The 25,910-nt window shown below is 41.2% G+C and overlaps 1 protein-coding gene and 1 pseudogene across 1 annotated transcript; both read left to right on the top strand.

Annotated features, from left to right (window-relative positions):
• The window catches only part of LOC139464257 (uncharacterized), a 38,027-nt pseudogene extending 29,870 nt beyond the window's left edge, over positions 1-8,157 (top strand).
• A 5,314-nt stretch (positions 8,158-13,471) lies between these two features.
• Positions 13,472-24,594, top strand: LOC139464255 (MOB-like protein phocein). The gene is made up of 8 exons (XM_071245778.1): positions 13,472-13,540; positions 16,083-16,145; positions 17,976-18,076; positions 18,451-18,493; positions 20,099-20,188; positions 21,190-21,269; positions 21,885-21,996; positions 22,674-24,594. Exons 1-8 carry the CDS (start codon positions 13,472-13,474, stop codon positions 22,797-22,799), a joined length of 684 nt encoding a protein of 227 aa, XP_071101879.1. The 3' UTR covers positions 22,800-24,594.
• Positions 24,595-25,910: the final 1,316 nt, after the last annotated feature.

The following is a 25,910-nucleotide window of genomic DNA, read 5'->3' as shown; positions in this document are numbered from 1 at the left end:
ACATGTAGGCAGAGTACATGTTTTTGGTCGTCGAAGTTAGCTTATACAGGTTATACAGCATATTGTTGTGGGATCATTGTTATTAGATTTATCTTATTTAGATCAAACTCTTCGGGTATTCGTTGTGAGAGAGCGACGTTTGTTTGTATGTTTAACGCCACTATATGTGCTCCAGGATCCCCACGTGTAAACAAGCTCAGTGACATTTTGGTCATCCTGCAAGTATCACGGATAGGATTCCATAAATATATTTTTTTGTGCATCTCCTTGTTTTCATTTTAAGTGTTTATTTCTTTCAGTGTCGTTTTTTCCCTCTGGTTACATTCCAGCCATCGTCAACAGTTTAATTCAGTATAGCACAAACCCTCCCCAAAGCAAGACGGTACACAGTCAAACCTCGTCACTTTGGACCCGTTAATCTGGACACCCCATATTCAGGACAATAACTGTATTTGCTGCCGGTTTATCATTAACAGGACTATGGTGATTCGCTAATTCGGAAATGTGTTCATCTAGTGATTTCAATGGGAACTGTCCGGGATTTGACAGTGTATGGTATTTGTATCCACAAGTCATTGTTCTATATATAAACTGAGGAAAAGAGAGAATATACCGAGGTTGTTTTTTATTTAAATAATATATTGAAGGAACCGTTGTTAAATGTATATTTACCCATCACTCACTCCTTCAATAGTTTGTAAGTTTGTGTAAAAATAGTTTTTTTCTTTATTTTTATATGTTATAAAATCAAATTATATTTTAGAAAACAAAACCATGTTGAAGTATTATTTGAGTGCTGAATAAGCGTCATTGCGGTTGGTATTTGGAGTATGATATCACTAATTTAAGATATTTTCAATTGAAAATCAAACATATCATTAAATGAACCTCGGGGTATAGTTTCTTTTGCTCTCTAGTTTACTCCCGGTCCGGGCATCAGGCACTTGTTTCAGCAGCCGTTATATTCTCCAATCTTAAACGTTTTCGGTTTAATTCCTTCTACCACCTCATTTCGTAAGTTCGATTTGTACAAAAGAAAAGCCGCAACACAAATATGCAGTCGATAATGGCCCCTTTTAGATGTAGAAAACACGGCATTCGTCGTGTAATATCCGCAACAATATAACCGCACGGCCTTTCTCATCTTCATTCGGAAATAGCCGTTTTAGTTCGTTTTCGAGATACACACATTAACACGCTTTGCAGGTATGTAAATTCTCCAGACACGTCCTCCTATGGAGGTGTCATTCCCTCACACAGAGGGAAAAGGACCAAAATAAAAGATATGATTTAAATTGCATTGTAAATTTGATCAACTGTTCTGAAGAACCGTATCCTTCACCATCCTATAGGAGGAACATCCTCGACTGCGCACACGGGAACAACAGTCACCTCAAGGACCACAGACCCTATTGTGACTCTACCAGGTAAGGTCTAGATCGTATCTGAAAATGCATTGGGGTGGTATGTGAAAGGGAAACCCAAAACATACATGTTACCAGCGGGGAAGGGAGAGTGGGGTGACACGGGTGGCCCAATCGTCTCGGTACCGCAATTCACTGTGCAGAGTTGCTTCCCTTAGGCGTGCCAGGAACCGACGAATTATGCTCACAGCAGATTTGCCCTGAAAATGATTTGCTGCCGGTTTATCATTAACAGGACTATGGTGATTGGCTAATTCGGAAATGTGTTCATCTGGTGATTTCAATGGGAACTGTCCGGGATTTGACAGTGTATGGTATTTGTATCCACAAGTCATTGTTCTATATATAAACTGAGGAAAAGAGAGAGTATACCGAGTTTGTTTTTTATTTAAATAATATATTGAAGGAACCGTTGTTAAATGCATATTTACCCATCGCTCACTCCTTCAAAATGTAATCTGTGTAAAAATCTGCGTAAGTTTGTGTAAATATAGTTTTTTTCTTTATTTTTATATGTTATAAAATCAAATTATATTTTAGAAAATAAAACCATGTTGAAGTATTATTTGAGTGCTGAATAAGCGTAGGAAGGGTTTATATTTGGAGTATGATATAATTAATTTAAGATATTTTCAATTGAAAATCAAACATATCATTAAATGAACCTCAGGGTATAGTTTCTTTTGCTCTCTAGTTTACTCCCGGTCCGGGCATCAGGCACTTGTTTCAGCAGCCGTTATATTCTCCAATCTTAAACGTTTTCGGTTTAATTCCTTCTACCACCTCATTTCGTAAGTTCGATTTGTACAAAAGAAAAGCCGCAACACAAATATGCAGTCGATAATGGCCCCTTTTAGATGTAGAAAACACGGCATTCGTCGTGTAATATCCGCAACAATATAACCGCACGGCCTTTCTCATCTTCATTCGGAAATAGCCGTTTTAGTTCGTTTTCGAGATACACACATTAACACGCTTTGCAGGTATGTAAATTCTCCAGACACGTCCTCCTATGGAGGTGTCAGATCCCCACACAGAGGGAAAAGGATCAAAATAAAAGATATGATTTAAATTGCATTGAAAAATTGATCAACTGTTCTGAAGAACCGTATCCTTCACCATCCTACAGGAGGAACATCCCCGACTGCGCACACGGGAACAACAGACACCACAAGGACCACAGACCCTATTGGGACTCCACCAGGTAAGGCCTAGATTGGGGGGAAACCCAAAACATACATGTTACCAGCGGGGAAGGGAGAGTGGGGTGACACGGGTGGCCCAATCGTCTCGGCACCGCAATTCACTGTGCAGAGTTGCTTCCCTTAGGCGTACCAGGAACCGACGAATTATGATCATCCCAGATTTGCCATGAAAATGATCCTAGATTTGTCAGCAGCATACCCGCGATCGTGGCTTTTACACAAGAGGAGAACGTGTGAGGCTTGCAACACATCAGCTAACACTGCGTGACATAACTGAAATACTGTTCAAAGTGGCGCAAAACAACTCACTCAATCACTCCGGAATAAACGTATATCAGGATATATCCCTTCGTTGGCTGGTCACGCCGAAAGCAGGTGAAATTCCCAATTTGGAGCTTTTGTTTCCTTTACAACGCCGCGATATGTTACTTTAATAATACTTAAATCGGTTACATTTTACTGAAACCGTTTTATCTTATCTGACATCTTTCGTGTGTCTCATTATCTGTTAATCAAGAACTGTGACATGTTTAATTTTGTAATTTTAATATTATTACTGTTTCAGCTGCAGTTAGTTATGTGACCACGATAGTTGCGTCGCTTGTTGGGGGTCTGGTCGGCCTTGTCTTTGTACCTATGGTCGTCGTCCTCTTGTGGAGAAAACAACGTGCTGGTAAGTAGAGGCACTGCAGATTGCGCGCAAGTTGGCACCGACCATTAAATATTCCTGGAGACTGGGATATTGTATGGAGACTATAGATAGTTTTTCAGCTATGAGTTATGGAACGGCTTTATTAAGTCAGAAAAGTGCATCATTGAACAGGAATGTACACTACAACTCAGTAAAGTGAATTATGCAACATGGTGGTGGTATGTGTGTGTGTTTGGGGGGGGGGGGGGGGGATGTCAGTTCAGAGTCTGGGTACAATATAAGTCAAGGTACATTATGGAACAGTAGGGTACGGTATTAGTCAGTAAGGAACATTATGGAGCAGTAGGGTACGGCATTAGTCAGTAAGGTACATTATTGGACAGTAGGGTACGGTATTAGTCTGTAAGGAACATTATGGAGCAGTAGGGTACGGTATTAGTCAGTAAGGTACATTATTGAACAGTAGGGTACGGTATTAGTCTGTAAGGAACATTATGGAGCAGTAGGGTACGGTATTAGTCAGTAAGGTACATTATTGAACAGTAGGGTACGGTATTAGTCAGTAAGGAACATTATGGAGCAGTAGGGTACAGTATTGGTCAGTAACGTGCATTATTAAACAGTAGGGTACAGTATTAGTCAGTGAGGTACATTATGGAGCAGTAGGGTACAGTATTGGTCAGTAACATGCATTATTGAACAGTAGGGTACAGTATTAGTCAGTGAGGTACATAATGGAACAGTAGGGTACAGTATTAGTCAGTGAGGTACATTATGGAACAGAAGGGTATAATATTAGTTAGTAAGGTTCATTATGGAACAGTAGGGTACAGTATTGGTCAGTAACGTGCATTGTGGAACAGTAGGGTACAATATTAGTCAGTAATGTACATTATAGAACAGTAGGGTACAGTTTTAGTCAGTAAGGAACATTATGGAACAGTAGGGTACAGATTTAGTCAGTAAGGTACATTATGGAACAGTAGGGTACAGTTGTAGTCAGTAAGGTACATTATGGAACAGCAGGGTTCAGTTTTAGTCAGTAAGGTACATTATGGAACAGTAGGGTACAGTATTAGTCAGTAAGGTACATTTTGGAACAGTAGGGTACAGTATTAGTCAGTGAGGTACATTATAGAACAGTAGGGTACAGTATTAGTCAGTAAGGTACATTATGGAACAGTATGGTACAGTATTAGTCAGTAAGGTACATTATGGAACAGTAGGGTACAGTATTAGTCAGTAAGGTACATTATGGAACAGCAGGGTACAGTTTTAGTCAGTAAGGTACATTATGGAACAGTAGGGTACAGTTTTAATCAGTAACATGCATTATGGAACAGTAGGGTACAGTATTAGTCAGTAAGGTACATTATTGAACAGTAGGGTACAGTATTAGTCAGTAAGGTACATTATGGAACAGTAGGGTACAGTATTGGTCTGTAACATGCATTGTGAAACAGTAGGGTACAGTAGTAGTCAGTAAGATACATTATTGAACAGTAGGGTACAGTATTAGTCAGTAAGGTACATTATGGAACAGTAGGGTACAGTATTGGTCTGTAACGTGCATTGTGGAACAGTAGGGTACAGTAGTAGTCAGTAAGGTACATTATAGAACAGTAGGGTACAGTATTAGTCAGTAAGGTACATTATAGAACAGTAGGGTACAATATTAGTCAGTAACGTGCATTGTGGAACAGTAGGGTACAATATTAGTCAGTAACGTGCATCATAGAACAGTAGGGTACAGTATTAGTCAGTAACGTGCATTATGGAACAGTAGGGTACAGTTTTAGTCAGTAAGGTATATTATAGAACAGTAGGGTACAGTTTTAGTCAGTAGGGTACATTATGGAACAGAAGGGTACAATATTAGTAAGATACATTATGGAACAGTAGGGTACAGTATTAGTCAGTAAGGTACATTTTGGAACAGTAGGATACAGTATTAGTCAGTAACGTTCATTGTGGAACAGCAGGGTTCAGTATTAGTCAGTAACATGCATTGTGGAACCGTAGAGTACAATATTACTCAGTAACGTGCAGTATAGAACAATATTAGTCAGTAAAGTGCATTGTGGAACAGTAGGGTGTAAGGTGTAGAATCCTACCTGACTGCTTTTTATTTCGTGAACACATGGTGTCATCACTGATTTTCAGTGGCCCATTCATATATATAATTTTAACAGCTATTTTGACCTTTACGTCATATGGAATCTGGTTGGGCGGATAATCAAGAGTGGTTCTCCTGCATTGACTTTTTATATTTATATATTTTCAGCCAGAAACGATTCCACTTTTACCCTGCAGTCTGGTCAGAACGATCTTCTGCACGAAAAGTACACACATCATGGTATGCTGGAAACCTTACTGAATAACACTGAAAGATAGAGTGAGTGTATGAGTGGACATCTTTTTTTCCTCTTCCATCTTTAGCACGAATGGGCGTGTAAGTATTGTGTCGAAGACGGTAACCGGACACATGTGTCATACGTGACGAGCTCGACATGCAATGAATCCCCAACACTGCCCGGACCGCCTCAGTGGTCTAGCGGTAGAGTGTCCCCCGGAGAGCGGAAGGTCTTGGGTTCGATCCCCGGCCGCGGCATACCAAAAGACGTTAAAAGATGGTACTTGTTGTTACCCTGTCCGGCGTTCGGCATTAAGGCTAAAACAAGGACTGTTTGGCTCGGAGTATACTGTGTCTTAGTGGGGTATTCATGTTAAACTGCGGTATGGTATCTCAGTGTGCTAGCACTATAAATCAGCATCAGTCCGGACAAGTACAAGCAGCCACACACACGCACGCACGCAGTTACTGTGCAGTTACATCTCATGCAGTTACATCTCATGCTGTCAATAACAACACCTGTTTTTTACAACACCCAAGAAGAATCTTTTTCTCAAAATGTACGAACTTCTAACCGTCAGATAATGCGGGGTGTGTTTTGTCAATCGCTTTTAACCCGAATTCCTATTCACAATCTAACCATGTATTTTGTTTAGGGAAAAGATCAAGCTATCAGTAAACGTGACTAAATTGAAGTAAACGTGGCTGAATACACGTACCATGAATTATTTCGACACACAGTCATCTGCAATATACATTCGACAAGCGAAGTCGGTTCCAAAGTCAATATATAGTGGTCAAATCTACACACAACCTAGCTCTAAAGTGCAAACAGAGAACATTTATCTCCTTTCTAAATCGCCCACGCCTGTATGTTCCAGAGCATCATGTGAAGAAGGTTTATTTGCTGTATGCTGAAGACCACAAAGATCACATCAATGTCATCACCAATCTGGCCATCTACCTGAAGGACCGCTGCAACTGCAAGGTGTTCTTCTTGCCTTGGTACCGTGGCACCGTCCAGACAACTGGCGTCTATCAGTGGATCATAACACACATCGACCAGGCAGACTATGTCATCGTCATCAGCTCGGAGGCTGCGTTCAACCTGTTTGATTCTCGGAGCACGAACGTCTCCTACCGAGCCGAGGACGAAGGGCCGGAGGGGGACAGCTTCTCCCCAGCCATGACGCATGTGATGGCCAAATCCTCGGAACCCGGTTTCTTCAAGAAGACCATATTAGTATACTCTGAGTACACGAAGGAGGATTTCGTCCTGAAGGAGGTCAGCCCGGGGGTTCAGTATAAGTTGCCTCAACATTTCAGGGAGATGGTATGCCACATCCATGAGATTAATGCTGAGAACAGGAAACAGATTGATGGTATGGACAACCTACAAGCCACTACGGGAGGCCGTAACTTCTTAGAAGCTGTAACCAAAGCCAAACATTTCGAGAAGTCGGATCCTGGATGGTTTGGGAAAAGGTTCAAGCGACATGATTCGGCTTACGGCTCCGAGCACGATGAAGCGGATGTGGAGGATTCGGTCTCAATGAAAGCAAGGCCTTATTACGTCAACGATGCTTATGATTATAATGATGAGTTTAAGAGTGCTGTAACATATAACACTGCATATGATTTAGCTCACCCGGAAGACATTGTACCCCCCAGCGAGGTTGCAACTGACACGTCAACAAACTACATCAACATGCAGTTTCAGAGCATCAACATGGCCAACGGCGGCCCACAACGTGAGAGTCTTGACTTCCTCCCACCCAGTTAGACATACAAACATACCGACACTATCGTCAACATGGAGAGCATCTAGGATGAACGGGGGACGAATAAAAACGACCGGACAGCCCACGTGATGATTGTTTGCTTGTTAGCTGTTTAATGCCGCACTCAGCAATATTCAAGCTGTACGACGTCGATCTGTAGATAATCGAGTCTGGACCAGACAATCCAGTGATTTACATCATGAGCATCGATCCACGCAATTTGGATCAGGTCAGCGAGCGATGAAATATGATACAGTGCAAATATTAATCTCTATGACATGACGCATTGTTCAACACTCCCGACACATTGTATATAGCTATACTTCTTATCTATATTTTGATGTTGTACATACTAAGTCTGGTGAAAAAACAAATACCGTATTCGACGTAATAAGCGCCCCGCTCTAATAAGCGCCGGCGGCGATGTTTGCTAATATATGGCAAGTGAACAATCCCAATTAGCATCCCTTCCCATTGATCAATGTACACAAGACTTATTTATTCGTGTATAATACGCCCTCGTGTGTTATATGCACCCTTAATTATGGGCAATTAAATTCTCAAAAAATATATCTGTCGTATATAAACAGTTCAGACTGTCAGCATAAACCACGAAATTTATCTTTTTCCACCAAAAAAATATTCTAATAAGAGCCCCCTATTTCTAATTTTGAGAGCGCCCTGGGTGCTTATTACGTCGAATACGGTACGTGTCACATGAGGCCTTACTTACTGACTGACGTGATGCGATACAATAAACTCCGCCTGTTGCCTCCAAATCGTCCATTATTCATCAAGCACCTCAGGTTTAGTTTGTGAATGAGTTGTTCCCTCTTCGTGCTAAAGACCAGGGTCGGATTCCTTATTTTACATTCCGATGCAATTTCCTATCTTGACTTGTACCAAATGTTCCCGTGTTTTTTTCAGGCGAACAATTGACTTGCCTTTGCATGTGTTTGTGACGGGTGCCACCAGTGAGGCAGGGTACGCTCACCTTTTCGCGAACACCTGGTATCATTACTGTTTGATAGTGATTCATAAACACGTGCTCATCACATAGTCGGAATCGTACAATCGACTCGGCTTTATGCAGAGATTTCTTTTGAATATGGAAAGGGTTTTATCGCTTTATTTACATAGGTAAAATATGTGAAGCTCTATATTTGGTCTCCTCCGCTGTAATATTGATGAAATGTTGTTAAAAGTGGTAAAATCACTCACTCACTTTGTTAAATTAATGTTATGTGTGTTATAGCTGTATTCTGGAAGCCAATAAACTAAAATAGAAATAAACTGTTGTCCATTTTTTACAATGAATTAGGGGGCACAGGTGGCACAGTCGTCTAAGGCGCCGCGATTCGCTGTGCAGAGTTGCATCCCTTGGGCACGCCAGAAACCTATGATTGTGGGTTCGAATCCCGATTCGCCCCGATTATGTTTCTAGGTTTGTCAGCACCATACCCGTGCTCGTGGGTTTCACCGAAGTGGTAAACGTCTGAGACCTGCATCACTTAGGGCTCTCCTCCCACATTAAGCTGACACGCCGTGATATAACTGGAATACTGTTAAAAGCGGCGTTAAACCCAACTCACTCACTCACTCACTCACTTACAATGAATTACGTGTTTCAAGGAAGGGAGGTAAGCGCGTCAACGCACAGCACCATCTGCAGCCGCTCGGTCTTATTCCGTTACCTATGTGATTCCTCGGACAGCACTGGAGTTCCGAACATTTCCTTGTCGTGCTTTGGTTAATTTTGACACTTTTTGCTTATTTTTGTATCACTTATAAAATCCATCAATTACCGCTAAAAAACAGTATAAGTCCGGACTAGATCAAGCAGCCATACACAGAGGTACACGTCGCTATATATGTGCAGTGACTTAAAACGCAACGTTAAAACTCATTTCACTCCACCTAATCCATTCTAATCGCAGCATTGTCCTTATACGAGGGTTGAATGTCAACAGTTCAGCTCAAATTGACATGATACATGTATCTCGATATGGAAGTCCAGAGTCCAGTAATACATCAAATCAAAATATACCTGACCTTACAGCCTTGAAAGATAGAATGAGTTTAAAGGGCGACCATGTATGCCTGGTCACTTTGGCAGATCAAGCAAATAAGTTTGATTATAGGACCTGCACAGTAGAAGTGGTGCACATCGTTCTAGGACCTGCACAGTAGAAGTGGTGTACATCATTAGAGGACCTGCACAGTAGAAGTGTTGCACATCATTATAGGACCTGCACAGTAGAAGTGGTGCACATCATTATAGGACCTGCACAGTAGAAGTGTTGCACATCATTATAGGACCTGCACAGTAGGAGTGGTGTACATCATTATAGGACCTGCACAGTAGGAGTGGTGCTTATCATTATAGGACCTGCACAGTAGAAGTGGTGCACATCATTATAGGACCTGCACAGTAGGAGTGGTGCGTCACATTATAGGACCTGCACAGTAGGAGTGGTGCACATCATTATAGGACCTGCACAGTAGAAGTGGTGCACATCATTATAGGACCTGCACAGTAGAAGTGGTGCTCACCATTATAGGACCTGCACAGTAGAAGTGGTGTACATCATTATAGGACCTGCACAGTAGAAGTGGTGCACATCATTATAGGACCTGCACAGTAGAAGTGGTGCACATCATTATAGGACCTGCACAGTAGAAGTGGTGCTCACCATTATAGGACCTGCACAGTAGAAGTGGTGCACATCATTATAGGACCTGCACATTAGAAGTGGTGCGCCACATTATAGGACCTGCACAGTAGAAGTGGTGCACATCATTATAGGACCTGCACAGTAGGAGTGGTGCACATCATTATAGGACCTGCACAGTAGAAGTGGTGCACATTATTATTGGACCTGCACAGTAGAAGTGGAGCACATCATTATAGGACATATGCACAGTAGTAGTGGTGCACATCATTATTGGACCTGCACAGTAGAAGTGGAGCACATCATTATAGGACATATGCACAGTAGTAGTGGTGCATATCATTATTGGACCTGCACAGTAGAAGTGGAGCACATCATTATAGGACCTGCACAGTAGAAGTGGAGCACATCATTATAGGACATATGCACAGTAGTAGTGGTGCACATCATTATAGGACCTGCACAGTAGGAGTGGTGCACATCGTTATAGGACCTGCACAGTAGGAGTAGAGCGCATCATTATAGGACCTGCACAGTAGAAGTGGTGCACATCATTATAGGACCTGCACAGTAGGAGTGGTGCACATCATTATAGGACCTGCACAGAAGGAGTAGAGCGCATCATTATAGGACCTGCACAGTAGAAGTGGTGCACATCATTATAGAACCTGCACAGTAGAAGTGGTGCACATCATTATAGGACCTGCACAGTAGGAGTGGTGCTCATCATTATAGGACCTGCACAGTAGAAGGGGTGCACATCATTATAGGACCTGCACAGTAGGAGTGGTGCTCATCATTATAGGACCTGCACAGTAGAAGTGGTGTACATCGTTATAGGACCTGCACAGTAGGAGTGGTGCGTCACATTATAGGATCTGCACAGTAGGAGTGGTGCACATCATTATAAGACCTGCACAGTAGGATTGGTGCACATCATTATAAGACCTGCACAATAGAAGTGGTGCACATCATTATAAGACCTGCACAGTAGGATTGGTGCACATCATTATAAGACCTGCACAATAGAAGTGGTGCACATCATTATAGGACCTGCACAGTAGGAGTGGTGCACATCATTATAGGACCTGCACAGTAGGAGTGGTGCACATCATTATAGGACCTGCACAGTAGGAGTGGTGCACATCATTATAGGACCTGCACAGTAGGAGTGGTGCACATCAATATAGGACCTGCACAGTAGGAGTGGTGCACATCATTATAGGACCTGCACAGTAGGAGTGTTGCACATCATTATAAGACCTGCACAGTAGGAGTTTTGTACATCATTATAGGACCTGCACAGTAGGAGTGGTGCGCCACATTATAGGACCTGCACAGTAGGAGTGGTGCACATCATTATAGGACCTGCACAGTAGGAGTGGTGCGCCACATTAAAGGACCTGCACAGTAGGAGTGGTGCGCCACATTATAGGACCTGCACAGTAGGAGTGGTGCGCCACATTAAAGGACCTGCACAGTAGGAGTGGTGCACATCATTATAGGACCTGCACCGTAGAAGTGGTGCACATCATTATAGGACCTGCACAGTAGGAGTGGTGCTCATCATTATAGGACCTGCACAGTAGGAGTAGTGCACATCATTATAGGACCTGCACAGTAGGAGTGGAGCGACACATTATAAGACCTGCACAGTAGGAGTGGTGCGCCACATTATAAGACCTGCACAGTAGGAGTGGTGTACATCATTATAGGACCTGCACAGTAGGAGTGGTACGCCACATTATAGGACCTGGACACTAAGGCTGGTGCGCATCAATTTAAGACTGATACGTATGATGATTTCGTTATTTATTAATTATATTGCATAATCTATATATTTTGAGAATCTTCGGATTTATATGGGGGAAGTAAAGACATTCATTCATTCTTTCATTCATTATGTGTAAAGAGCTTAATTATGAAAAAAGTAAAATCATATTCTTTAGTTTAAAACATCCTAGTGCACATCGCACACGAAAAGAAATCACACATATATTGCCTCATCAGGCTATGCAAAATACGCACATGTCTTGGTTTTGTTTGTTCAAACCCTTATCTCGTACACTTCAGCAAAGACTCAAGGTATCATGTGACTTGTGCAGTCATTGAGTGTCACGACCTCACACAGATAACACCGACAGGAGGATATGGTGTCCGGAAGCACATGGCCACGTATAGCCATACTATACTGACTGTACTGATTACATTAAAAACTACTCATCGTGTACAAGGTCGCATTGGTATATACTCATGATGTACAAGGTCTTATTGTTATATACTCATCATGTACAGGGTCGTGTTGTTATATACTCATCATGTAAAGGTCGTATTGTTATATACTCATCATGTACACGATCGTATTGTTATATACTCATCGTGTACAGGGTCGTATTGTTATATACTCATCATGTACAAGGTCTTATTGTTATATACTCATCATGTACAAGGTCTTATTGTTATATACTCATCATGTACAAGGTCGTATTGTTATATACTCATCATGTACAGGGTCGTATTGTTATATACTCATCATGTACAGGTCGTATTGTTATATACTCATCATGTACAAGGTCGTATTGTTATATACTCATCATGTACAGGGTCGTATTGTTATATACACATCGTGTACAAGGTCGTATTATAATATGCTCATCATGTACAAGATCGTATTGTTATATACTCATCATGTACAAGGTCGTATTGTTATATACTCATCATGTACAAGGTCTTATTGTTATATACTCATCATGTACAAGGTCGTATTGTTATATACTCATCATGTACAAGATCGTATTGTTATATACTCATCATGTACAAGGTCGTGTTGTTATATACTCATCACGTACAAGGTCGTATTGTTATATACTCATTGTGCACACAGGGTCCTATTGTTTATGCTAATCATGTACAGGGTCGATGAGAATGTTGTGTGTATGAAGAAAATCTGAATGTTAAATACAAGAAGAATGTCTGAATATTTCATGTAAGACGAATATCTGCAAGAATGTCTTATGTAAGAAGGTGTTTGGCGATTATGATGTAATAAAATGCTAATGTTTGTTGAATGTATATATTCTAAAAATGTGATGAGAGTTTAAAACACCCCCTTGTTGTGTTTGGCTAGTTCTGTTCTTGCACGAGTCTTTGAGCATTTGTCTCCTAAATAATTATCCAGTTTGTAGAAGAAACCCTTGGTTAATCTGCAAATCTGTATTTTCTCTATTTCAGTGGTATGACGCTTAAATCATAATTGTTCACGTATACACAAAATAAGAAACAAAAATCATATGTAAAACACAGGATTCGATCCCCCCCTCCAAAGACGATGAGTTTTGCGGAGGATATAATTGTCTTACAGAGTTATGTCCCTTGTTGACCAAAATGAAAATGGCTGCCACCGATACTGCAGGCACGATTGTTAGGAGGAATCGTCCTGGTACTAAATCTCAGGTGTGTTTTACGATTATTCAACATATGTCTCAATTATTGGTCTGTGATACGCGTGAACGTGCTTGATTATTGATGACGCGGCGTGAAACAATTTGCGAGTTTGATTCGCCATCCAGTAGCACCTTGTCAAACATGAAACAATGTCCGAGTCAACCACTCTACTTCTTGTTCATGATGATGAAAACATACAGGCACTATAGTTTCCCCACTCTGCAAACTTACTATACAGGTCGGCAACAATGCAGTTTACCGGGCGCAGCCCGAGCTCTACCATCCGCTCAATTACCGCGCTATAGTGCCACTGCTGTCTCGTTATACCGTTACCGTGCCTCACGCTCTGGTGACTCTCGCTTCACGATCCAACACCCGTTTTCGGTCTTAGGGAAACTTACACATCTTTACAATCAAACACCCGTTTTCGATCTTAGGGAAACTTACACATCTTTACAATCAAACACCCCTTTTCGGTCTTAGGGAAACTTACACGTCTTTACGATCCAACACCCGTTTATCGGTCTTAGGGAAACTTACACGTCTTTACGATCCAACACCCGTTTTCGGTCATTAGGGTTAGCCTGCTTTGGGCAAGGGTGAGCCATAAATTCTTACCTTTACAAGCGTTAATCCTTTTAATCCCATTGGTCGGTCATGCTGACAAAAACAATTGCGGGTGTGATTTCAAGAAAACATGAATGGGAGCGCGGACCGTGACGTCATACGCATGCGCAATTCATTGTTTACTGATTACGCGAGCATGTCAATGGGGATTCTAATGACCCGTTGAACGAGCACTGATTACATGTGATAGCGCCTGTGGTCCAGTGGTAGAGCGTCGGCTAATTAACGCATTAATTAGCAGAACCGGTGAGCCGGCGAAGCGCGTTCGAGCCCCCACAGCGCTAATTGGATCTGAAAAAGTGCGCCCGGTAAAGTGCACTACTCCCTACAGGTCATTGAAATCGTGGTTGAGCTTTTTATAGTGTTTTGAATTAGCCAGATGTACTCGCAAACAATGATATCGGTGATCAATTTCTTTAGCCTAGTTCTTGTATCACGTCATACCAGACAATATAGGCCTATAACATGACATATTATCGCGGTGTTGGTACATCTTGGAATCCACATCCCCTGTCGACTGTCTGCTTATGCAAATCTAAGCATGGTATTTCATAGCTTGATCGAATACAGGACTCGTTGCTGTATGTCTTGGCAACTCGTAAGTAAACACCTTAACTTTTTTAGTGATAGTTTCTGGAAGATTTGTGAAGTGGAATTACTGCCTCCATTCGGAATTGGTTAGAAAATAACCCATTTGTTTGGGTGATGTCCCTTTTATAATGATACAGTGATAATATAGAGTTGCCCGCCCTTGTGTCACTGATTACAAGTACTTTGTTGACCCAACATGGAAAAGAAAATTGGCATGGATCAGTCAATCCTAACTGATGTGTCATAAAATTTGAACAAGAAACATTTGGAGTACAACATATTTCATTGGTTAGTAATTATGTGCCATCACGATCAATTATAAATTAACTACTGCAATAATCTAGCGTACCCATATGGTTTCAGATCTTACATATTGTGAAATGTTTAGATGCATAAAATTCAACACTCAATTAGCTTTTGGAAGTTATGCGCTTTACCGGGCTCCCTTTTTCAGGACTTTTTAGGATTGAACTAACATAGCTGATGGGCTAATCTAATTAGCCAACACCCTACCATGGGAGTACGGGCGCTATCACAACTAATGAGTGCTCATTTACCAAGTCATCAGTATCCGATTGGTTACCTTTCTACGCATGCAAAACTCAAAACTTGAAGAAAAAAACCTCTCCATATTACATATGATTCATTCCTCAAAAGATTAAACTAACCCATGCCCTACCTCCCAACTAACCCTAAGGATCATAAAAGGGGTGTTTGATCGGCATGTGGTTCCCGACCCTAAGGATCGTGAAGGAGTGAAGTATTGGAAAGAGGATCCAAGGGCTAAGGATTGAGTTGGGGTAACCTACCCTTAACACAACACAACTTACCCTAAGGATGAAAGAGGCATGTGAGATCTGTGAAGAGTGAGCATAAGTCTGCAGCCTGAGCCAATATAGAAACGGGGCTTAAACTAGGACTAGTCACCTCAGAATCAGTGTGCAGTGTCTGAGTGAGTGAGTATGGTTTTACGCCGCTTTTAGCAATATTCCAGCAATATCACAGCGGGGGACACCAGAAATGGGCTTCACACATTGTACCCATGTCAGGAATCGAACCGGGGTCTTCGGCGTGACGAGCGAACGCTTTAACGACTTGGCTACCCGACCGCCCCTGCAGTGTCTGAGTGGGACATTCATGTTAAACTGTGGCATGGTGTCTCTGAGCTAGCACTATAAAATCGGCATTAGTCCGGACTAGTACAAATGCACATCGCTATATAAGTGCATTAATCTTGAACGCAACATTAAGCGCCATTTCACCTCATCTCACCAGTTCAATGTGACGTTAAACTGAACATGCTAAACTCTCAACACCCTTTTTGTTCATCTAGAACTGGTGCAGCTGGCAGGATGAGTCCTTTGAGGAGATGGACAGCACACTTGCAGTGCAACAGGTAGGAAGGGCTTGTCTCAAAGGTCACAACTCCACCATCAGTGCTACAGTTATTGTGATTCTATATCATTTCAGTGAGTGAGTTTGGTTTAACGCTGCTTTTAACAGTATTCCAGTTATATCGTGGCGTGTCAGCTTAATGTGGGAGGAAAGCCCGACGTGATGCAGGTCTTAGACGTTTACCACTTCGGTGAAACCCACGAGCACGTGTATGGTGCTGACAAACCTAGAAACATAATCGGGGCGAACTGGGATTCGAACGCACAATCATAGGTTTCTGGCGTGCCAAGGGATGCAACTCTGCACAGCGAATCACGGCGCCTTAGACGACTTGGCAACCCGTGCCCCCCTATATCATTTCAGGCATTAAGACTGTTGTCAAAGGTAGAGACATGGCCACTTATGGTATTTATTTCAGTCTGTCCAAAAATGTTTGAGTATTCTAGCATGATCTTGTCACGTTGTCATTTCCAGGGGCACGGGTGGCCCAGTCGTCATTCGCTGTGCAGAGTTGCGTCCCTTGGGCATGCCAGAAACCTATGATTGTGGTTTTCAAATCCTGAATCCCCAATTATGTTTCTAGATTTGTCAGCACCATACCCGTGCTCGTGGGTTTCACCGAAATGGGAAACGTCTGAGACCTGCATCAATTCCGGCTTTCCTCCCACATTAAGCTGACACCCTGCGATATAGCTGGAATACTGTTAAAAGTAGCGTTAAACCTAACTCACTCACTTTGTCATTTACACATGTTCCAGGAGATTTAGAGTCAGTATTAAAGTGAGGACTTTTATTGAAAAAGCTTGCTTGATCAAAAGAAGTTTTGCTAGATATGGGTTTCAGGCTTCAGTCACAGACTAGTTTTTCATAGCTTAAGCATTCTGTAGGTAGGAGTATCTTCCTCGGATCAGTAAATTTCCGCAAATACTAGTGACCACAAATTTGTTTGATGGTTCCTCCCATAAACACCCCCAAATTATTGACCACGCTCCATTGCAAAGAAGTTTCAGCTGAAAAGGAAAATATCTCATCCCTGATTATGTTTGGGCCCAATAGAATCTTTAAAGGAGTTAAATGTAAATTTAGTCTCATTCTTATCAGATTGTTTACTCTGACTTGATACCTCTGTCTGTGTCAAGATCTGACCAATACTCCATGTCCAAGGGAGGTCAAGTCTTGACCGCTGTCATTCTAGTGTTACTGCCACATCAGGCTTTCATGTCGTCATACATACGATACAGTATCAAGTTGGTGTAAAAGTTAAGCTCGTCCCACTCACTCACTCTAACACATGTTCATATCTGTTAAGTAAATCAGTATTGTTTTGTGAAGGTTGTTTTGAAGATACATTCACAGCAGCAGAAACTAACAATTTTGGTCCTCTAGTCCTTATAATGATAATATATAGCAAAACCCTTAAAAATGGCAAATTTCTACTACCGGTAGTCCTTATGATACCTTAACTATTGGGCAGTTTGGCAAGGATCATAGGACTAGTGCCAATTTCTAACCCTGCATTCTGAAGTAGAAACCGCCTCCGTGGTCTTGTGGTAGAGCGTCTGCCCGGAGAGCGGAAGGTCAAGGGTTCGATCCCGGGCCGCATCATACAAAAAGACGTTAAAAGATTGTACTTGTTGTTACCCTGTCTGGCGCTAGGCATTAAGGGGCTAAAACAAGGACTGGTCGGCTCGGAGTCAGTATATCCGGACTAGTACAAGCAGCCACACACACACACGTGCATGCACGTCGCTATATAAGTGCAATAATATTGGACGCGACGTTAAACCCCATTTCACCTCACCTCTGAAGTAGATGTTTTGTTTTCATTCAGTTCATCCAACAAGCTATCAGAAAGGACTTCACCAATGTTGTTGAGATCCTGACCCCCCCAGAGGGCCAGGATGAGGGGGTATGGAAGTATGAACATCTCAGGTGAGTCTCCCTGATGTCATTGCGGTCCTGACACACATTCCCACGCCCCCACCCTGATTGGTCATTATTCATTGTGTTTTGAAGTTTTTTAAGAAATGATTTTACAGGTCTTTATTATGGTATTTTAAATAATTTATTTATATTGATAGCAACAGTAAATGAGTTTTTACTCATTTGAGGTCAGGAATAAAAAAGACTCTTCTTTTCATCTTATTTACACATATCAATTTTTTGTAGCCAGGGGATTTGTAAACCAATTTTCTTTTATAAAAGCATGTTCTGAGCTATGTTATTCAGTTCATTTGTTTGTTTCTTTCTATACTTTTGACATATTTCAAATACCCCTTAAGCTGTATTACATGATTATTTTTCAGACAATTCTGTATGGAACTTAATGGATTGGCAGTTAAGTTACAGGTATGTTTCATATGTCAATGTTTGCTGATTTGTTTTATGATCATGATGACAGATATGATGTCATCATTAGGTTTACAAGCATCATCCACCTGTGAAGATCTGGGATAGAATAGGTCTTCAGCAACCCATGCATGCTGTAAAAGGCCACTATGCTTGTCGTAAGAGGCTAATAATGGGATCTGGTGGTCAGGTTCGCTGACTTGGCTGATGTATGTCATATCATCCCAATTGCATGAATCGATGCTCATAATGTCAATCACTGAATAATTTATAGACTCGTCATATGGCTGGAATATTGCTGAGTGCGATGTTAATCAAAATAAACAAACAAACAAGCAAGCATCATCCTAACATCGTAGCAATTCTGTGGCTAGAAAAGAGGTCCCTTGTGCTATCTGCTGTAAGGTCACTAGTGGGATTCTTTCTTGTGTGTCACCATGCCCTGCCTGCATGGAATGTTGCTCATAGCGTCAATCACTGGTTCGTCTGGTCAGACTCAGAGTAATCACAGGCTACCATCATTGAATATTGGCTATAATATTGTTAGTGTGGCCTTAAACAACAGGGGGGCGGTCGGGTAGCCTAGTGGTTAAAGCGTTTGCACGTCATGTCGAAGACCCGGGTTCGATTCCCGACATGGGTACTATGTGAAGCCCATTTCTGGTGTCCCCCGCCGTGATATTGCTGGAATATTGCTAAAAGTGGTGTAAAAACATATTCACTCACTCACTTAAACAACAGGAAGCAAACATCATCCTGACACATGATCTGAACTTGTTTCCTGGGGAGATTCTGTGGCAGGAAAGGTGCCTGTGTCCCATGCTCCTTGTCGGAGCTGACTGAAGGGTAGGGATGACTATTGGGGCTGTTTTCACTATTGCCATTACATTAATGTAGATCGCCTCCCTGGTCTAGTGGTAGAGCGTCCGCCCGGAGAGCGGAAGGTCCGGGGTGCGATCCCTGGCCGCGTCATACCAAAAGATGTTAAAAGATGGTACTTCGTGTTACCCTGTCTGGCACTCGGCATTAAGGGGCTAAAACAAGGACTGGTCGGCTCAGAGTCAGTATACTGTGTCTGAGTGGGGTATTCATGTTAAACTGCGGCATGGTATCTCAGTGAGCTAGCAAATCGGCATCAGTCCGGACTAGTACAAGCATCCACACAAACACACACTCGTACATGCACGTCGCTATATAAGTGCAATAACCTTGGACGCGATGTTAAACCCCATTTCACCTACATAAATGTAATGGAAATGAATAAAGTATTGCTGACAGTTTCGAAGTTTTAAGCCATTTTCCTCCCTGTCGTCACTCAAAGCAAAGGAAGTAATCTATTAATGTTTATTAATTCTTGCTAACCAACACACAGGCAGATTTGGAATTTGCACAATACATTTTTTGACTCTAACCAATTGCAACTATTGTGGTGCTATTACCTGAAAAACAACTAGTTTCTTTTGACCTTACCATTTTGTTTTTCACTTATATTTTACTGATTTTGTTTTAATTTAATTTTACAATTAAATTGTTCAAGCCCTGACACAAGGGAAGGTTGATAGGAGTTTTGTAATTACTGTTTGTAAATTGAGTGTTTTTCATCAGCAAAGTGACTGCAACCCTGAGACATGCACTCAGATGACTGCCACGGAACAGTGGATCTTCCTTTGTGCTGCCCACAAGACTCCAAAGGAGGTAAGGGCTGAGAGATATGGGAAATAACTTTAAGATTTGTGCTTAAAGAAATTTAGGGGGCTTCCTTGAGGTTTTGTCAAATTTTCTGTGCAACCCTGATAATCATTTTAATATTATTGATGGTGTAAATTATTTTGTCAGTGTGTGTTAAAACTCTTGTTCCCACTGGCCTGGAGTTGTCTTTGTTTTGCCATTTCTGTAGACTGGCAGTTTTAGGAGTGTCATCGTGCTCTCTGATTGTCAGTTTTAGTATCGCTACTAGGACATGAAGGTATCAGTTGATAATATATTTAGTTATTCTGTATGTGTATAGATATATGGTTTTCTATGTATACCTGCAATCAATTAATTTGATGCTGATATGTATGTTGAATAAGATGATCCATGAATTGTTTGAAGTTTCTGTCTTAATTGTCTTGGGGCATCTTAGTCATGGTAATCTTAATAAATGTGTACATTTCTGTGGCTGTGAATTAATTTAGTCAGACTCGTTGACTTGGTTGATGAATGTCATCGATCCCAATTGCGTGGATCGATGCTTATGATATCAATCACTGGATTGTCTGCTCCAGACTTGATTATTTACACACGTAAAGGGAAGTAACTGTGTGCTATGTTGGATGGCCTTGTTTTTAAGTAGTATTGTAAGTCAGTAGTGTGAACCCGTGAAGATCCAGGGTAGAATAGGTCTTCAGCAACCCATGCTTGCTGTAAAAGGCGACTAACGGGATCAGGTGGTCAGACTCGCTGACGCGGTTGATGCATTTCATCGTATCCCAATTGCATAGATCGATGTTCATGATATCAATCACTGGATTGTCTTGTCCAGACTCGATTATTTACAGATCGCCTTCAAACAGCTGTAATATTGCTGAGTGCGGCGTTAAACAACAAACAAACAAACAGTAGTGTGATACGTATCATATCGCAAGAATGAGATGACACTCTGCTCTACATGTAACAGTGGCATACCTCACTGAGGGTAACTTTTGTTGTGACAGTGCCCAGCAATAGACTACACCCGGCACACCCTGGATGGAGCAGCCTGTCTACTTAATAGCAACAAGTACTTCCCAAGCAGGTGACAACATCTCTCTGTCTCTTTGTGACTCAGGCCCTGTGGTGATTCGTAGGCAGAATAGGTCCGCAGTACCTGATGATTGATGTAATAGATGATTGTCAGGCCCCACGTTTCATCAATCGTAGGAATGCATCCGCGGTCTAGTTCATAGAGCAACTGCCCAGAGAGCGGAAGTTTGATTGTTTTATTCCTATCTGCATCATACGAAAAGACGTTGAAAGATCCCTGTTTGTTTCCCTGATTGGCACTTGGCATTATATGGATAAAACAAGAATTGTTTAATCAGTATAATCTGTCCGATTGGGGTATGCATGTTAAACTGTGGCAAGGTATCTCAGCGAGGGAACTGGTATTAGTGACTGGGCCTATTTTTGGGGGGTGGGGGTCTGGGTAAGATTGGTAGGACTGAAACATATTTTCATATATTGCCGCCCCCCTTCCCAATTCAATTTAACGCATTTGCATGTAATTTTTTCATAACCTTTTAGTCTGGACGAGAACAAGCCCCCCAACCCCCCAGTCACACACACACATCCCTAAATAAGTATATAAGTGCAATACCGGTAATCTGGAACATCACCTCATTTCACCTCACCTGTTTTGTCTTTGTTCCAGAGTGAGCATCAAGGAATCCTCAGTAGCCAAGTTGGGGTCCGTCTGCCGCCGTGTGTATCGAATATTCTCACATGCATACTTCCATCACAGAACACTGTTTGATGAATATGAGGTGAGCGTTTCATTTCCAAATTTTATCAGATAGTTGTACAGTGAACTACGGTTATAACGAACACGCTTATAACAAACTGACCGATATAACAAACTTACTTTTTGGGTCCCGACTATTTGCTGTAGTTATGCTGTGTATATGCTTATAACGAACTATGGTTATAACGAACACGCTTATAATGAACCGACGGATATAACAAACTTACTTTTTTTATCTCGACTATTTGCTGTATATATGCTTATAACGAACTACGGTTATAACGAACTAAAATTAGTTGTCCCTTTGAGTTCGTTATAACCGTACTTTACTGTATAGTACTGTACAATATTCACATCACTTGGCAGACTATGTTCCCAGTACTCAATTCTTGTCTCCCCTTGGGGATTTTAGGGCAGACAATGTCCCAAATACCAGATGATTGTCCCCTGTGGGAATTCTAGGTCCCCATGACTCAATGCACCTAGGATCCCCATTACAACCTAGGACTAGGTTATTTAGAGGATGATGTGACTGCAAGGTAAATTATTCACTCACTTCACCCTCAGGTGTGATGTAATGACTGGACAGTTTACAGTTGGTCAGCTAATAACATGAATAATATGCTTTGGTTTGAAGATGCCATTCTTTTGTTCTAATCACATGGAAGCAGTTTTTGTACATTTTGTATGTGTTTTCAGAATGAGACTTACCTGTGCCGTCGATTCACCCAGTTTGTGACAAAATACAATCTGATGTCCAAAGACAACCTTATTGTTCCTATACTGGAGGACCAGCAGTCTATAGAAGGGGAGAGTGAAGCCTAGAGTATCTGTCCCGGCTGACTTCAGGGAGCAGCAGTACAATACTCAGCCTGCTAGAGCACCATGTAACAGCATTGTGAAAGACTAGAGCAGATTGTAGCGAAGCATGTGCTGTAGGGTGTAACATTCAACATAGATTTGCACCATGATACTTGGTGTCCCAATACATGTTTTGCAGGAAGAGAAATAAACGCTACCCTGAACCAGTTTCACATATGGTAAAGTTTCGAACATTTTGTTCACTAGGGCTAGTAGACTTATTCTCTTTCCCTGTGTTGTGTCAGGAAATCTTGCACTGATGCACCTCCATGTGTTTGAATGAGGAGGGCATACTATGTGGCATGAACAGGGATAGATCTCTTACAAGGAATCTGCTTCTCCCCAACTTCATGTAAATAACAGGAATAGCTTACCCATTTCAGAGAACTGAGGTTTTCCAGTTCGTGATATGTCAGGTTTTTTCACCAGACAGATATTCTTTGGTGCCAGATGACTATCTTTTACAGAACAATATCTTTTACAATGCAAGAACTTCATGCTCATTAATGCACCACCTGTTTTATCTTTGCATATAAATGCTTGTCATAAGAGGGGACAAACAGGATCGGGTGGTCAGGCTCTCTGATGTGGCTGATGCATTTCATCGTATCTCAATTGCAAAGATTGATGCTCATGTCAATCACTGGGTTGTGTTATAAAGACTTGATTATTTAGCTGGAATATTGCTGAGTGGGGCATTAAACAACAGACAAAACAAAACACACAAAAAAATCAAATCGAATCTGTTTTGCAGCCACAAACAAAATTGTTGTCATAAATGCATAATAGAAAAAAACTACAAGCATCCGATAAATTCCTTTAATCATTTTTCATTATTATGAAATCTCTTCAACATGTTCAAGTACTAGGGACAACGAGATACTTCCTCACGTTGTAGGTTCTCTGGGATGTAATCAGTGCACTGATAGGTTTAGAAAATAACAAATGTCCCACAAAAATATCAAAAAGATTCAGTTTTCCATTGTCCACCTTGCTTCATTGTTGCTTCGTAATGCTGTATCAGGATATGTTCAGTTATTTACACCGTTACATTACTCTCCAGTTTATCATGGTGATATAAATTAATTTTAGACAGGAGAGCTGTATATTCCAAATTAGTTCATTTCAAAGAAGTATCTTGTACAGTGTTCAAATGGTGTGGCACGGACGACACAAGAAAGCAATTACTGTATATATTGTATATAATGTGTATTTATCATGTTTATCAGTGTGTGTACATGTTTGTACTGCCAGTGTTGTGTAGTCGTATACCGTATTGTTAGCGATAAAATTTTCCAACTTTTGCATGCATGTGTATTATCCTCTTTTGATATATATAAATACTGCGCAAAAGAAGTTAAGGAACATGTGACTGTTGATCTGTCATGGCTTGTGGGTATAGCAACTCACAACCTTCAAATTGTAGGTGTTCCTTAACTTGTTTTGAGTATTATAGATTCAGTATGAGTAATTGTTTACGTATTTTAATAGTAAAGTGCTTGTTTTGGCTCCTGAAAATTGACAATCATACTCATCTGAGAGATCACAGAATAGAATATAATCTGGATAGAACATTGACTTGATAAGAAAAACGTTTCTGTTGTCATAGATACTTCAGGAAATATAGATTTTGTGTATCTCTGAACAAATTATGACATGCAATGTACAGTGTATAAGTTTGTGTTTTTGTAACAATGCTTACACTTTATGTACAGCACATCAATATCATAGGACGTAAAATAAACTATCTGTGTTCGTATGAAGGTATTTTGTAATCTTTTCCAGGAAGAGCGAGGTTGGTTGCCATTCTAGCATGTCAGGTGTACCACCATGTCGCTGTTGTCATAAAGCCTGTGTGTGTTGACCAGTACCAGTAACAGGATCAAATTGCAACCGTTGTCATGGAGACAGTTGTCATGACTGCAGCTGTGAGTTGATCTCTACTTTACAGTACTATCATGAGTGGAAAATCAAGAATGGGCAAAATAAACAGTTCTTTCAGGGTTTCAGTTCCGTGAAGTTTCTAGGACACTGAAACACGATTTTGTAACATTATATAGAGGAAGGTCCTTTTAAAATTTGCTAAGATCAAGAAAATGTCCTTATGACATTTGTCTCTTGCAAAATCACCGACTTCTGAGTGAAGAGAAAACACTTGAAAAAGGCAATTCAAATATTTTATTTAGACGATATTTATATGAAATATCAGCTCATGCAAAAAAAAGAGCCAGATCTTGTTGGTTTTGGTTGATCAGAACTTTCCAATAGAATCACTGGGCCTTGGCACTTGTTGAACACTGTTGACAATACACACGATAAAAACACTCTTTGTATCATAAAAGTAAAATCAGTGTTCATATATCTTCAGCATGTTTAGACAAGAAATGAGCAGTTATGGAAGAAACAAGTTGAAAGACACTTGTGAAAAAGTTCAGTGATTATAACACAGAAAGACACTCGTGAAATAGTTCAATGACCATAACACTGTTGAAAGACACTTGTGAAATAGTTCAGTGACCATAACACAGAAAGACATGGCAGAACAGGTACATAAATAAACATGGAGTAAACCCTGGAAACATGACGAATCACATTTAAATCATCAGTAGCTCTGAAAGTGACTTGAACATGCTACAAAACATCATGGCTAGTCTCTCCTTGTCACCGGGGCGGTCGGGTAGCTTAGTGGTTAAAGCGTTCGCTCGTCACGCTGAAGACCCGGGTTCGATTCCCGACATGGGTACAATGTGTGAAGCCCATTTCTGGTGTCCCCCGCTGTGATGTTGCTGGAATATTGCTAAAAGCGGTGTAAAACCATACTCACTCACTCACTCTCCTTGTCACCCATCTATGAGTGAGTGAGTGAGTTGGGTTTAACCCCGCTTTGAACAGTATTCCAGCTACAACACTGCGTGTCAGCTTAATGTTGGAGAAAAGCGTGAAGTGATGCAGGTCTTGGATGTTTACCACTTTGGTGAAATACAGGTATGGAGCTGAAAAACCTAGAAACAAAATCTGGTGAACTGGGATTCGAACCCATGATTGTAGGTTTCTGGTGTACTCAAGGGACAATTC

Source organism: Haliotis cracherodii, unplaced genomic scaffold (assembly GCF_022045235.1).
Source record: "Haliotis cracherodii isolate W230 unplaced genomic scaffold, xgHalCrac1.p SCAF_17, whole genome shotgun sequence".
NCBI lineage: Eukaryota > Metazoa > Mollusca > Gastropoda > Lepetellida > Haliotidae > Haliotis > Haliotis cracherodii.
The sequence above is the reverse complement of the archived record's forward strand: the minus strand, read 5'-3'. Positions and strand labels throughout refer to the sequence as shown.